The following is a 14832-nucleotide window of genomic DNA, read 5'->3' on the forward strand; positions in this document are numbered from 1 at the left end:
TTAAAGGCGTTTGTCCATCATGGGGTAATGAACTCTTACTTCAGGGATAAACTACTCTATAGTAGGGGCTAGAGTGACGAGATTAATCCCACACACAAATGTTCTCTGACAGTAGAAACAATTGTCATGAATTAGTTAAAGATATATCTGTGAACACCTAATGAAAAATCAATCCGTGACCCCGGTGGAGGGTAAAAGATAACAGTCATGTAGGGGATTTGTAAAATAGAATATCGAACGCACGCACATGTTCGCTTTGCGTAAATTCCAAGGCAGTTTCTAGTTTACTAGCATACTACTGTATATATGCAAGGTTGTATGCTGGTATCGTGATTTTACTGAGTTATTTTGCGTGGCGTTGAAAGCTTATCAGGTTTTCCCAATAATATTATGAAAACAACATCGACTATTGGAGAAGATGCACTTACTATAATATTCTGTTATTGTCATGTCAACACCCTGTGCGTCTGGGTGTTGATTCGGCTTTGCAATTCCAGCACGGCTGGGCATCCCACCAGTTTACTGGCTGGCAGTGATTTGAATCTCAGGGTGACCACTACAGGCTGCTGATGCCTTGGACCCACAAAACGGGTCTCAGCTGATACGGAAGAAATGCAAACTTCTGGTGTAGCATGCTGGGGTAGCATGCTGGGAAAAAAACAGCCAAAAGGCGTTGGGCCATACAACCCTATGGGAAATGGTGTTTGGAATCCTGCCAATATTTTTTGGCACACCAAACGAAAACTCATTTGATTATCACTAAAAGAATAGTTTACGCGTATATACCTGAACATACCTAACAAGTAAAATTTTTTGGCATAAAAAGGCTGGAATTAGTCAGTAAATTACACTCGAGTTTTTCACTATCCCTGTTTAATGCATGGACTGCGCATCGTCTGCTGCAGAGTTCGGCAAATCTAAAGCACTCGCAACCCCTTATAGCTTTCTATCATGACCCAGTGACAGTTCACTGGACGACGAGGAGGATTTTACGTGTATAATATCGTCACTTCTCACACGCTAACACTCAGGGTGTTAAAAGAGCATGAGAGAGTAGCACCGTTTTTCCTCCCACGTTGTCAATAAACAGATATTTTCAAATCGTTAAAGTCAAATCAATTTGGAGTCATGATATTTTCCATACAAAGGGATGAGTAAACAGGACGAGCTAAGGACCCTGAGGCAGTCATGGTGAAAATTCTGTACTATTTTGTCACCCGTTCATTATGGAGAGGAGGTTCTAGTAGACGTTGAAAGTCAGGGTGAAGAAAAAAATAACATTTAAGTTGTAATCACGAGCCAGAATTCACAAGCTTGGAGACAGGGTAGACAGTCGCATAAATATTTTTTACAGTTATTGTTTTATGATACTTGTCGACTCAATGAACACACGGTCGTAAAATTGTGTTTACAAAAATCGCTTTCATACAAATACCTCTGTAGAGCACGTATCAGTTTTGATAACTACCGCGGAGCCGGAGAAGTAATTCGACGAGCTTCACAGCTTTTCCCAAGAATTATTCACATTTGCTTGGATATTTTCTTTGATTCACATTAACTAAGAAATAGGGATATAGAAATGTATAAATGACACTGAAATCGGGCACAATGTACTCCCGCAGGAATAGGATCTTGACTAATTATCTGACCGCTGTTTCAACCACATTGACCATTACCATTATATTTCTATACGGTGCCATCCTCACCAGTTCCAAAGGGCGGAGAAGCATCGTTCAGATCAGTACGGGGAATCGCTTGAATATTTTAGACATCGACGTTTATCGAGATATTGAAGCTAGACATCTAAAGGCGGATGATCCAGGGTTAATGGAATATGTCCGAAGAAAGTTTCTATTCGCCCCCACAGAGCGGCCTAGAAATTTGTCGAGGAACACTGTGGACTACTCCCAGGCCGGACAATCGACACTTGTTGACGAGATTTTGGGGCATCGCACTGGTGGATTTTTCGTGGAGTCGGGCGCGTGGGACGGGGAGACAGACAGCAACTCCCTCTTCTTTGAAATTTTTCGAAACTGGACGGGGATTCTGATAGAGCCAGACCCGTGGAACTTTGAGAAACTTTCAAGGAAAAATAGGTGAGGGTGCGTTGTCCGTGCGTGATCCGATTTGTTTACGAGTACGATGACCTTAAAAACGTATATCAGTTTAAATTTACTATGTTTTATACATACAATAAAGAATATTATCAACTGTGTTATATTGCCAGTAATTTATTTACAAGTACTATGTCCTTGAAAATGTAAATTAGTTTGCATTCACCATGTTATCTACATGTAATAAAAATAATCAACTGGGTTATATTGTCAGTAATATTATGTTTTCTTCGGGTTGTAAATCAACATCAATTAAAAAAGTTTACTCTTTTTTTTTTCAGAAAAGCGTACACGGCCCAAACCTGTCTCACTGCAAGCCCCCAAAGAATCGATTTCACGTTCTCCGCCGCCCCTGACAGCGGTGCGGTGAAGCCACTATTCCCCGACATCCCAACAGTCGGGAAAACGAAGATACTCTGTCTTCCCATCCACACCCTCCTGGCGAGCATTGGCGTGAGGCACGTGGACTATTTTTCCCTGGATGTGGAAGGGGAAGAGCCGGCGGTGCTGAGGTCATTTCCTTGGGAGGAAATTACGGTGGATGTATGGTCGGTCGAAGTCAACCAGGGTTTAAAAAATCGGGACGAAAAACTGGCGGAGATTGCAGGAATATTTGATAAAGTTGGACTGTACAGTAATGTTAAAATGGTGGCTCACGATGTTGTGTATGTTAGAAATGTTTTATTATAACAGTACATTATATGATTTTTAATGTATGGACGTTTGAGTAGGCGGAATTTTGGCTTGCCGTTACAGAAGGGCATGAATCAAATACGCCCAAAGTTGTGCGTCTAATCGAATTCACATACGATACCCATACGTACGGTAGGTGTCATCCAGATGTAGCAGCGCCTTTTGCTGCTTTCATAGAAGACTGTATAAATTTGCAAGATGTGCCATTTAAACCAATATATCAAACTCTACGCAATGTTGCCTTATAATTTGCATTTAAGACAGTAAAGCGCCGGGAGTGTGTATATGGCGTGTTGCTATTTTTTACCACCCATTGTGAAAACACATCAGTCATTCGCTTCGCACATTATACAACCACTCCCGTCTCTTGTATCAATCCATAAAAAAGTCAATAGGTCTACCATCGGAACAGTGCCATATGCATTGTTGTTTTTATCACTATACACATTTTCTAAGTATTATTTCTGATGGATGATAGTTGAGAAAAGAGATGAGAACAATTTATCAAAAATAAATAAATAAATAAAAATTTAAGGGACAAATGCTTTTATCGTACATACGAGCCATAATTTTAGCCCGTTAAGCCAGCAGTTTGGAAATTTTGAGGGGAATTACACAAACATGCCACTTTGTCACCCTACGATTACTGAAAATCACCGACCTAAATGTCATTTAAAACGGTTATTACGGTTATTAGGACCTGGTGTGACGCCTGAACCCGAAACTCCAAGAGGCGAACATTTTTAGATAATTAAAAAATATATTAATTATTGGGTGCTGTTTGGTCTTACTTTTTTAGTTGAATGTAGATCTAACCTCAGCATATCGATCTGATGCAAACTTCGAGAAATTTCAATTTATTTTTCAAAAAAGCAATAATAATAATAATAATAATAATAATAATAATAATAATAGAAAAATATGTTGGAAATATTAATCAAGGTCTGGCATACGCACAAGTAATCCCTGGCCTGGGATGACATCTTATTCTTGCCATGAGTTGAAATGACCTTACACGGCATCTCTCTTTTTCAGGCCTGTGCACTTTAACCAAGAAAGGCTATAAAGTTTCACTTCAGCGATTTATAAAACTGCATGTTTATGGCATGGATCGGTGCTTAATGAAAAATCAACAATAGCAATCTTTATATAGAAATACATATGTATGTGGATCTATTTAATCTGGTGATAATCCAAGGTAGTCAACATGAAAGCGCCTCTTGTTAAAAGGAAGTAGGCAACTAGTCCATCACTCCTGAACGTCGGGTATGAAAACATAATCCAAGTTCTGAGTCAGACGCTGTTGCTTCATTTTTTTCGCCGTTTCAGACAAACAAGATTATGTTGCAATACACCGCGCGTAAGTTAACCTGCCAATATGTGTCACTGGTGTTTTCAAAATGAAAAATGAGGTTGTGCAATAATGCCAGACCCTGGCTCTCCTGTTGTGCAAGAGGTTTGCACAGCTAGCAAATGCCAAAAACACACTATTGGAGCTGCCTCAACCTCAGAAGGTGCTTTGATTGCTTCCACCTCCAACCCAAGTGAAATGTCTTCACACAGGATAATATATAATCCATAACAGAATCACAACATGTATAGGTGAGTGTTGTTTTTGTTTTTCACCGATGTTAGCAATCATTTAAGCCCTGGGATATTGATATCTCGTTTCTTTTATTTATTAGCGCCAGATAAATTGCACAGCCACAATGGGCGCTTTGGGGGGGGGGGGGGGGGTTCTCCTGGAACTACTTTATTATTATTATTATTATTATTATTGGATACCAATACTTCACCTAAATAAAAAAAAATCTGATGTGTGCAAATAAATCAAGAGCTTTTATCTATATTTGAAATTTAATGTAGTACTTTATTTAATGATGTTGTCTGAATATTTGCCAGTTTTGTTTTCTTGTTTAGAGCATGTGAAAGGTTCAAGAGTTGTTGCTAAGAGATATGCTGTTAAAAGTTATTGCTCTTATTTCAGCTTAAAACTGGAGTCATGCTTGAATCTTGGGATTTTTGTGATTATTGTGCAGTCACTGTTATTCTGGCAGTGCAAATGCACAGAAACAGTTGGCGAGAAGGGAGGCATAACAAGCACAAGTAGAAGAAAATTGAACAAAACTAGAATCACAGGGAATCCAGGAGACTCTGGCTACATCACATCTCCTGGTTTTCCAAACAATCCACTCATCTCAGGGTTATCTGTTCAGAAATACAGACTAATTGCTAAAAATATAAATGGAATAATTGATATCACGACCATTGATTTGGTATTTTTTCCCAATGACAATTTTGCATGGAAATATATGCTGACAGTAAGTACTAGTATATTAAAAAAAGTTATCTGCAGCTTTTATTTTGTTATTGCACAAAGCATTAGAGGTTTTCATTCTAGATTTTGGTGGATGATTATACATGTATATCATTAGAAGTATATTTCTTGTCTCTGCTTTAATGAATTTGGTAGCCTTAATATGAGTGAGAAGCAATTGGAAAAGGAACTGTACAGTTGAAAATTGAAAATTTCTTATTTCAGATTTATGATTGTGATTGTGAAAGAAAAGATAAAGAGATCAGAATCACGGAGAGAATGCATTTTGTATCATCCGGCAGGTATCTAGTAGTGATATTTAACCCTCATTATGTAGTGGATGGTTGGAAAAACCATGGAGTTTTCAAATTACAGTACAAGTTCATTTACAGTAAGTATTCAAGGCTTCATGTTAATTTTTCTTATTATTTATTCTTGTAGCATTAAGCATTGGGAAAAAATACTCCAAAACTTAATGGAATAGGTATCTCTTGTGTAAGGTTGATAGAAAAATCAGACTAAATATCAAAGGAGCAAAATGTCATGTCTTAATAAGTAGAACATTCAGTCAATTTAGAAAAATTACTTCACCAAAATTTTTTAAATAACATACAGGTATTACAGAATTGGAAGTCAATGAAAGATACTGATATAATTCAGATGAAGGTGGAGGATGATCAATATTACATTACAATATGGTAAATTCACTGTCATATGTAAATAAATTGACATACTAGTAATGTGATTACTAGTATATATAAAAAATTTCTTGTAATCAAATCGATTTTTTATACGTATTTTCATTTAAGGATCTGTGCCAGAAACTATATGGATGAATAAAACTGGTAAATATTCTAGTATTTTCATGTCATTCTGTGCTATGATACACCACTTAATAATTAGCATGTGTGCATGCGTGTGTGTGCATGCATGTGTATGTGTGAGTGTGTGTGTGTGCATGCATGCATGCACATGTGTGTGTGTGTGTGTGTGTGTGTGCATTCTGAAGTTGTTTAATGCAATAACCTGATTGCTTTCTCAAAGTATAGAAGATTAAGATTTTTAGTGAATTTATGTATTAACGTATTCATATGTGTATATACCAGTTCTAGTATACTGGGTACAGTGAATCAGGACTATGTCATAAATTGTGCATAAATGTACTTTTTAATCATCACTACCATAAGACTTTATATTTAACTTTTGTAAAATAATAATATGTCAGTGCTAACAATGCAGATTAATTCTAAATGCTTTATATATATAATAATAAATGAACAAAAGCTCACATTGTTTTTTATGGCAGCATGTGGATACCTGGGAAACGTGGTCAACCACCTCCCTGCCACTGACAGATCATCCACGGCCTTTAGGTCTTATGGACACATGGAGTTTCCTCCTGATACAGCGTGGAGGGGAGAGAGCATAAGATTTGACTGCATATGGAGTTTCAAACAAGCTCATCTGTATTCCACATCCCGAGTTGAACGAAGATTTATATATGCAAAGTTCTTGGATTTTGAGGGGACTTCATGTCTGAATCTGAGTGAGTCTTGTTTATTTATTTATTTATTTATTTATTTATTTATTTTTAGAACTGTAGTTTTACAATTCACAGACAGATTTATTGAATTTTTAGTCAACAGTGTTAATCTTTGACCTAAAAGTTAACTGTAAGTTGCTTATAATTTAAGGCTAATCGAATAAATAATTAGGTTAACTCAATGTATAATTAAAGTTAATTCAATAAGAGCCTATTGTACAGTTTTAGAATAAACTGTAGTGGCACTTCCATGCAATATTTGGAACCAATCTTAAAAAGGCGATAATTTTCGAATGTTTCACAATACTAAAAAAGAAACGATCATGACTTTTGGATGTTAATCCATATTTAACAGATGTAGAGGTGAGGAAGTCATGGCATTCTGATGGTGAGGTGCTCATATCAGGGCCAATAATGGATGTAATAAAAAATCAGCCAGGCACTGGACTGGTATCACGTGGCAGCATGTTTATCAGACTTACTGGATCACAAACATGGAGGTGTGGCCAAAACCAACGCCTCAAATTTGCCTACACCTATTTTGTTAGTAGCCTTGAGAGTAAGTTTTCTTCTTCTTTGTTTATAAATATTATATGGGGAAGTTGACAAAAGAATCGGAGTAAATTTCAATTTGGATAAACATAGGAAAGTTGAAATCTGATGTAAAACCAGGTTAACTCCATTTTTTTGCCATTTATTAATCAGTGTATGAACAGTACTCATTTAGAATTTTAGATAAAGGGATACTTTATGATCAATTTTCCCTTTTGAAAACATACTCAAAGTGTACAAGTCATATTGAAAATCAGTTCAAGTTTTAGCTAAAGCCATCCTCATACTGAGTTACTATATTTCATTTGAATATTTATCACTTTTTGAATTTATCATGACACTTATTAAAAATGCTGTTGAGTTATGTATATATGTATACTATTTCAGGTGCTAAACTCTGCCAGATATATTTTCTGGGAAAATATTATGTTTGTCGGGGACAGATGCGCTGCATTCCTGAGCAGTTTCAATGTGATGGCTATGATCATTGTGGAGATGGAGAGGATGAGGCTTCTGATCGGTGCTCAGGTGAACTGATTTGTTAAAAGTTTTATATCAAGTCAAATCTTTTTTTTTTAGCTTTGAAATCAAAATAATCACAATTGTTCACATTGGGTATTTATTACTCTACATACGTATTCTCTTTAGAAAATTGAATTGCATCCTAACAGTATAATTATGTTTAATGTCAATAATGTTATAATTACAGATAGTTTGCTCTTATAATTTGATTTTTTTTTTGTTAGATCATACTACCACTCAGAGTTACTGTCCCTCTTACAAAAAACGCTGTCCAGATGGGAAATGTGTGTGGAACTCTGATCCATGTCCTGTAGATGACTGTAAGTATTCTGACCTGTTACCCTGTGCTTCTGATGTATGTTTGCCAGCTTTATCATTTTCATTTTCAGATCTCTACCCCTTGTTGTGTGTGTGTGTCCCTAACTGGTGTCTCTGTTGATGATTTTGTATATTTTTTATCTATTCATTTATTTATCTTTTTATTTTAAATATTTTGAAGCCTTTTTGTTGAGTAAAATTGATATATCTACTGGAGATTTACTGAATACATACTATAAAATTTTCCCAAAAAATCTGTTTCAGGTCTAGCCAATCAAGTGAAGTGCGATGACGGGAGATGTGAATATTATTCTAGTGACTGCACAATAAAGAGTAAGTATTTTAACATTGAAAAAAAAATAAAGTGCCAGTTATCACCAACCATGCAAAATTAAATTACTTTTTTTACATTTTCATTACACTAGGTACCAAAAAAGTCAACATTTATTGTAAAATTTGAAATCATCATGATTCCTTTTTTAGCTCTGTTTGTAATTGACAGTGCTCTAGCTTACTGGGTTACATGTACTTCATACAGTCCCCCCCCCCCCCCCCCATTCATTCAATTTTTAAAAAAAATGACCAATGAAAAAATATAAAAAGTTTATACTATATTTAAACTGCAGACTAGCTACAATAGATTTTTAATTGTTCCAATTTTACTTGTAAAAGACCCGACTTGTGTTGTTTGTCAGTTATATTATATATGTGTTTTTTTCTGTTGCCAGGCTCACCAGAAACATTGATATTTAAGGAGCCCATTAAATGGATAACAGCAATATTTTGTATTGGGGTGTTCATCTTAGTGATAGCAATCATATTTGGTTGCAAACGTAAAATGTGTGGCACAAACACTGCCAGTAAGTTGGCCAAGCTTTGGTGTTGTGATGTTATATGTTATGAAATATTGTTGTAATATTAAAATATGTTGTTTTTACTAAAATATTATTATAGCATACACAATACCTTTCTGTATATGCTTGTATGGCGGTGGTCTACATTTTAACCTTTGCTATTAAATGATATTTGAATGTACTCTCTTCTGTCTAAAAAGGAACATGATATAAGCAATCAATTTTTCCATTAACATGTCCTACATATCACAGTAAATTCATCCTCTTCTACTCTGCAAAATGTTTAACTCTGTGAAATCCTGCCGTGTGCATGCACGCACGCACGCACACACACACACACACACACACACACACGTCACATGTTCAGATGGCAAGCACACATTTCAGAATAATTTGCACACACACACATACACACACACACACACACACACACACACACACACGGCAGTTGGAAAAATCTTCAACGACTTTGAGATCTGTGAATTGATCTTGAATATCTGATTTTCATTTCAGCACGCACAAGTACTGCAGATGTTCACACAGTGTCACCAGTGAGAGATACCAGCACACACACAGCCACACAGTATACTGCTGGCACACCTGGACTGGTGGAAACTGTGCATCACTTCCCCACTGATGGTCCTGGCTACAGAGTCAGCCCTAGCCAGAGTCCTTTCATTACGCCTAGGGGTAGTCCTGACTTCATTTCAAGACACAGCCCAAGGCATAGTCCAAGACATACTCCAAGGCATAGTCCAAGGCATAGTCCAAGACATAGTCCCAGGCATAGTCCAAGACATAGTCCTAGGCATAGTCCAAGGCCTCATGAATTCAGTAACACAGAGCCTGAAGATCCTTACTCTCCTCCCTCTTACAATAGTCTTCAACCTCCTGAAAATACCCCAGTACCCAGTAATCTAGAAACAAGAAGGTCCCCATCCCCACCAGATTACAACTCTAGCTTGTCTTTGTCAACACTGCCACCTGGTGATGGTTTGCAGCCACCTTCTGCAGCTGTCCCAGGAGTGGAGCATCTCCCCCCACCTCCATCTTATGATGATGTCTCACGTGCTGGACCAAATGCCTCAGTGAATTGTGAAAGTGTTTGTGAGACTACTGTGTAGTGGTAACTTTGATGATTGTGGTCGTAGACTTGTACTACAAAAATGTGGCCAAGTGTTATGTAACGCAATATACATAGCTAATATGCTATGAATTAAATGCATAAATGTTGTTTTATTTTGACTGTTCATTTAAAGAATTGCTTAATCTACTATGCATGTAGGTGTTCTATGTATAGGACACTTCCATTGTTAACATGCATTATTCTATAATTAAAAAGATGTTATACAAGGGATATAAGTATTTTGATTACTGTCGTGTTGGTATTTTTGTTTAAGGGTGCATTCAGAAAAGTTAATCCGTGGACTAATAGATTTGTTGATCAAAAATGGCCAACCTACTTGAAAACATACTGCATAATTTCCTAAAAGACAATGAATATGTGGGGATAGCAAGGCAGGCTTTTAAGTGGGTTGGCCATATTTGATCCACGGACATGTAAGTCCTCGGACCAACTTTGGTTGTGAATGCAGCCTAAGACATAGATTTCTATGCAGTCTTCATTCTGTTTGAGTGATGTCATGGTTTTGGAAAAATTTCTGTCAGGTGCACAGTATACCATATACAAATACGTAGTGTACAGTATACCCGAGTGCATACCCAAAGAGGAATGTTACCTCTGTATCTTGATATTATGTTATGGTACTTTTTCTATTACATGTCTGTGGTATTATCATGAAGGATCTTTTAATTAACTTTTACCTGTCCTTATTGTTGTAATTATTACAAAAATATTATTAGTGTAATATCGTTATTATTTTATTTTTAAGCATAAAAGGTATAAGTATGGATAAGTTTTATAAAGATCGTGATAGTATAATATTGGGTTTCAGTTCAATGTGTTTTCTTATTTTTAAAAAGGGAAATTGTTCCTACCTCTGTTGATAAGTTTGATAACTATTAATATATTTTCTATGTTTTTAAAGACATGTTAAAGGGTGCATATTCAAAAGAGTGCAATATTGAGGTTTGAAAGTATTTATTACTACCTGCGGTGTTTTATTACCGCTAAAATTCTCCAGTGGTATGTATCTTCATCACCTTGATCTTGTTCCTCAAAAGTATTTTGAGACGGATTATGTCGGGATGAAAAATTAATAAGTAAAACAAATTAAAAAATGTATAAGTAAAGAAAAACAAAAAAGCCCGCTATGTTGTTTAAGAGTTTTGGCATAATATCTCCGCTAGGTACCATACGTAGGTGTTAGGCCACGTCGGATTCTGGTGTTTAGGGTCCTTATTTTGTATGAACAGTTTGAAAGCGTTACGAGTCCTATTGGGACCGGTGTAAAAGAAGATGTCTTTTTCTGTGTCGGGGTGCTCAAATTATTCTTCAGTGTTCAAGTAAACTTAACATTTTTATGGTATACCAGTAGTGTAACATCGAAAATAAATATACAATGTACTATTTCTATCTTATCAAAATGTGTTGTTGTTTTCACTATGAGATTTTTTAAGCCCCAAAATGTCATAAAGTTCTCGCAAGTCGCAGCGAGAACGCGGACTATGTCATTAACGTTTTCTAATATCCGAGGGGAGCTTGCTTACACCTGCCAAGCATTAGAGAGTCGCCATGACAACAGCTACCTGAGATTCAGGGGTGGGGGTGGGGAGACTGGGAAATCGCCTCTTTGCTATCTACATGCCTCTGCTGTTTCCAGTGTTCACTCGGATCTTTGCTTTATTAAGATGTATCGCTGAAATATGTCTGTTTTGTGTTGTTGTTTGCCTTAAATTTAAGTTTACTTTTTATTTATTTATTTATTTATTTTTTTTTTTGTTTGGTGTTTATTTATGTTTTTAATTTATACTTTCCCTTTTATCAGTATCTTTTCGTATGACAATAACGCGAAATGCAAGTCATTGGTAAAGAAAGGACAAATGAGATAGATATCAATGTATTGTTTTAATTTATTCGCCTCTCCGCAAAGAATGCCCAATGAACCGTAAATATACATTTTATGGTACGTTGAGCCCATTTTCGAATAAAGTGTATTGAAGAACTTTAAAAAAAGCAAATTTCATTGGTTGATTTCTGTTTAAGGAGATGGGATTTTTAAATGTATTGTGCTTGGTATCGTTTTGGGATGGTTTTGACGATAACACTCGCATCTTCGGCAGTAGAAACACCAAGGAGAGAAAATATATCTTTTCAAAGCCGTCGGCAAAGGCAGTTTATCAACATTGGTCCCGCTCATCTTCCGTAGACCAATGCTCTTACGTATGGCCACCTTGCACATTTTCAGCAACGTTGGCGGCTCGCTCGTATACAGGATTAAAGTATCACGGAGATGAACAAAGCGTTCGTGGTTCAAAAGTTTGCACAAATTTCCAGTTTTGTCTGTAACTTTCGTGTAAAGCGTTTCTCTCAGTAAAAGACTGATCCCTAACCTCGAGCTGTTCCCTGCGTTCGCCGTGTCATCCAAAACGCAGAACAGCGCTGAGCGCCCTCTGTTGTCCAACGAATTCGGATTCGCTCCGTACAATAACAGGAGCCTTATCGCATTTGAATTCCCGATTTCTGCAGCCACGTGAAGTGGAGTCAAGTGCTCGTCATTAGCTGCATTCGAGTTGGCGCCCAGCTCAAGAGCAAGCCGGACCAGATAATCACGACCTCTATAGACCAGATAATGCAAAGGGGCGTTGCCACGAACGTCTTGCGCGTTGGTATCCGCCCCCAGGCTCATCAGGAGTTCTGCCACTTTTAGACAAGGGAGCATAGCGGCAGTGATTAAGGGGGTGCGACCTTCGTCGTCCCTGGCCTCAATGTCCGCTCCATAACGGAGAAGCCATTCCGCAGCCAGCGGCAAGGTGTTCAGGGCCGTACAGTGAAGAAAGCTCTGCCCACGCCTGTTCAGAATGGACCGAGACACCTTGGCTTGGATATTGGCACCTTTTTCTATCAGTTGCCTCATGCACCTTAAACTTCGCGCGTGTTGATCACGGAGATACGACTGGTACTTGCCGTAGCTGGACTTGGGGTCAATCCCGTCAGTACATGGGATGCGTGGCCAGTAGAAGAGAACTATCTCCAGGGGTGTTCGACCGGCCCAGTCTGGCGCGTCCACCTTCATTGATAAAAACGGCTTTGTTTAATTATTTTTTCTTACTTTCAGATTGTTAGAAATACGTTCGAGTCGCCCACTTCTAATATTCCACAATGAAAATAATTAGTCAATTTAAAATGAGTTGGTGAATTATATATATACCAAAATTTGCAGCCTTTCCTTGATACATGAAATACACCGTCAATTATACGTTGTGGAATAGTGACTTACAGCAGAATGAAACTTTTTAGAGACATCTATTGTAATTTATTTTAAGACTGCACGACTATCCTTAATTATTGTTAGTATAGTATGAATATAACTCAGATACGTGTATACTGGGATTTTAAAATGTTGTCACTGACATTACCTATAGGGCCTAACCATGATGCTTCTGAGAAAAATATGTGGACACCTTACCTTCGCTCCACATTCTAGCAGGGTTTTTATGACGTCAGGTCGACGGTAAATGCAGGCGACATGCAGTGGAAGAGACTGTGATGATGGAAATGACGACTCATCCAGCGAGAAATTTGTAAGTTTGTTGGGATCAAAATCTTTCTCTTCAATCAACTCTTTGAGAAGATCGAGATCGTTTCTTATAATAGCATCATGCATTTTTACTGTTGCGGGTATATGTCTTCCTCTTGGACGCTGATGTGTAGTTACTACAGGTCTGAAGTGAAAAAAGTCTTCAGGATGAGCCTCTAGAGGATCCAAAATTGTTTCTGGTCCTCGTGTCCTTCCCCTGGACACGAGAGTTTGCCACCAGGATGGAGTTTGGAAACCGATGTTTCCTCGTCGTCGTCCTCTTGCAGCAGGGAAATGTGGAGGGATTGCTGGTCTTACTTGTTGGATTTGATTATTCCAGTGACGTAGAGAAAGCATGTCAATTTTAGACCTTTCGCACTGTCCTTTCCTTTACAGCATCCCGTCAAGATCGTGCCCCGCCAATGCCATGGTAAGGCTGTGACGTCATAATGCCGCCATGTTACGTATTATTGTAGATAAACGTCACGACATCATTTGTGACGTGTGCGTTAAATTGTTGTGCACATTTTCTCTCGCCAATTTGACGCCGACTCCTGGCTACCCATGAGCAGCACACGTGCAACCTCCATCCAACTTCATCATCACTCAATACATTCGCATCGCAATCCGGCTGCCCCCTCCCCCTCTCCGTCTATAGCCATCAATTCCTCTAAATATACTTACCTGGAAACTTATTCGAAAAAACTTGATGACGATGATTTATCAGGTGATAAGATAACTATCAAGTATGTTTTAGTATATACGTTATCTTCTTGTTAAACAACTACTGTAATAGGTTTCTGGCATCTGCCACGTGCACACGCGAACAACCTGGCATAGCCTTGTCTGACAATGTCCAGTCTCACGCCGTAAATCAGCGGATTGACGACGCTGTTGAGTACAAATAGAACGTTCCCAACCAAATTTAAAAGAGATACCTCCTCCCAGAACGTACCATGGTCACCCGTGACCAAGTGGCGGCTGACGTTTGAAATGTCTAAGCAAATGTGCGTAATACCTGGTGCCCAAAAGAGCAGCATCACTACGGCTAAAATGATAACAGTTTTCTTGGCATTTCGATTTAGGTGTTGGCCAGAGTTTTCATTGTTGGCATCAGAGGTATAAGATGCGTTTGCACGGCGCACGTGCTTTAACATTTGCCAGTGAATGCACACAACAGCCAGCGCGGTAATTAGAAACAACATCAGGAACACAAAAT

General features: G+C 37.9%; 3 protein-coding genes across 4 annotated transcripts; 2 read left to right on the forward strand and 1 right to left on the reverse strand.

Annotated features, from left to right (window-relative positions):
- The first annotated feature begins 689 nt into the window (after positions 1 to 689).
- On the forward strand, positions 690 to 3246 carry LOC106169799 (protein Star). Its single transcript, XM_013549413.2, has 2 exons — positions 690 to 2096; positions 2396 to 3246. The coding sequence occupies exons 1-2, from the start codon at positions 1588 to 1590 to the stop codon at positions 2802 to 2804; spliced, it is 918 nt and encodes a 305-aa protein (XP_013404867.2). The 5' UTR covers positions 690 to 1587; the 3' UTR covers positions 2805 to 3246.
- A 799-nt stretch (positions 3247 to 4045) lies between these two features.
- On the forward strand, positions 4046 to 11443 carry LOC106169781 (uncharacterized). 2 transcript variants are annotated; one of them, XM_013549394.2, is made up of 11 exons: positions 4047 to 4409; positions 4795 to 5128; positions 5350 to 5515; positions 5934 to 5969; positions 6431 to 6670; positions 7023 to 7226; positions 7607 to 7747; positions 7966 to 8061; positions 8324 to 8392; positions 8788 to 8919; positions 9427 to 11443. In XM_013549394.2, exons 1-11 carry the CDS (start codon positions 4402 to 4404, stop codon positions 10035 to 10037), a joined length of 2037 nt encoding a protein of 678 aa, XP_013404848.2. In that variant the 5' UTR covers positions 4047 to 4401; the 3' UTR covers positions 10038 to 11443. The 2 variants fall into 2 exon arrangements, with proteins under 2 accessions (XP_086871976.1, XP_013404848.2); XM_087015850.1 differs by lacking the exon at positions 8788 to 8919 and having other exon boundaries at positions 4046 to 4409.
- A 485-nt stretch (positions 11444 to 11928) lies between these two features.
- Positions 11929 to 14223, reverse strand: LOC106169794 (uncharacterized). Its single transcript, XM_013549409.2, has 2 exons — positions 13503 to 14223; positions 11929 to 13103 (listed from the first exon to the last, which is right to left on the reverse strand). Exons 1-2 carry the CDS (start codon positions 13968 to 13970, stop codon positions 12075 to 12077), a joined length of 1497 nt encoding a protein of 498 aa, XP_013404863.2. The 5' UTR covers positions 13971 to 14223; the 3' UTR covers positions 11929 to 12074.
- Positions 14224 to 14832: the final 609 nt, after the last annotated feature.

The sequence above is a fragment of the Lingula anatina genome, chromosome 6, assembly GCF_051362555.1.
Source record: "Lingula anatina isolate TDL-2025a chromosome 6, LinAna3.0, whole genome shotgun sequence".
NCBI classification, from domain to species: Eukaryota; Metazoa; Brachiopoda; class Lingulata; order Lingulida; family Lingulidae; genus Lingula; species Lingula anatina.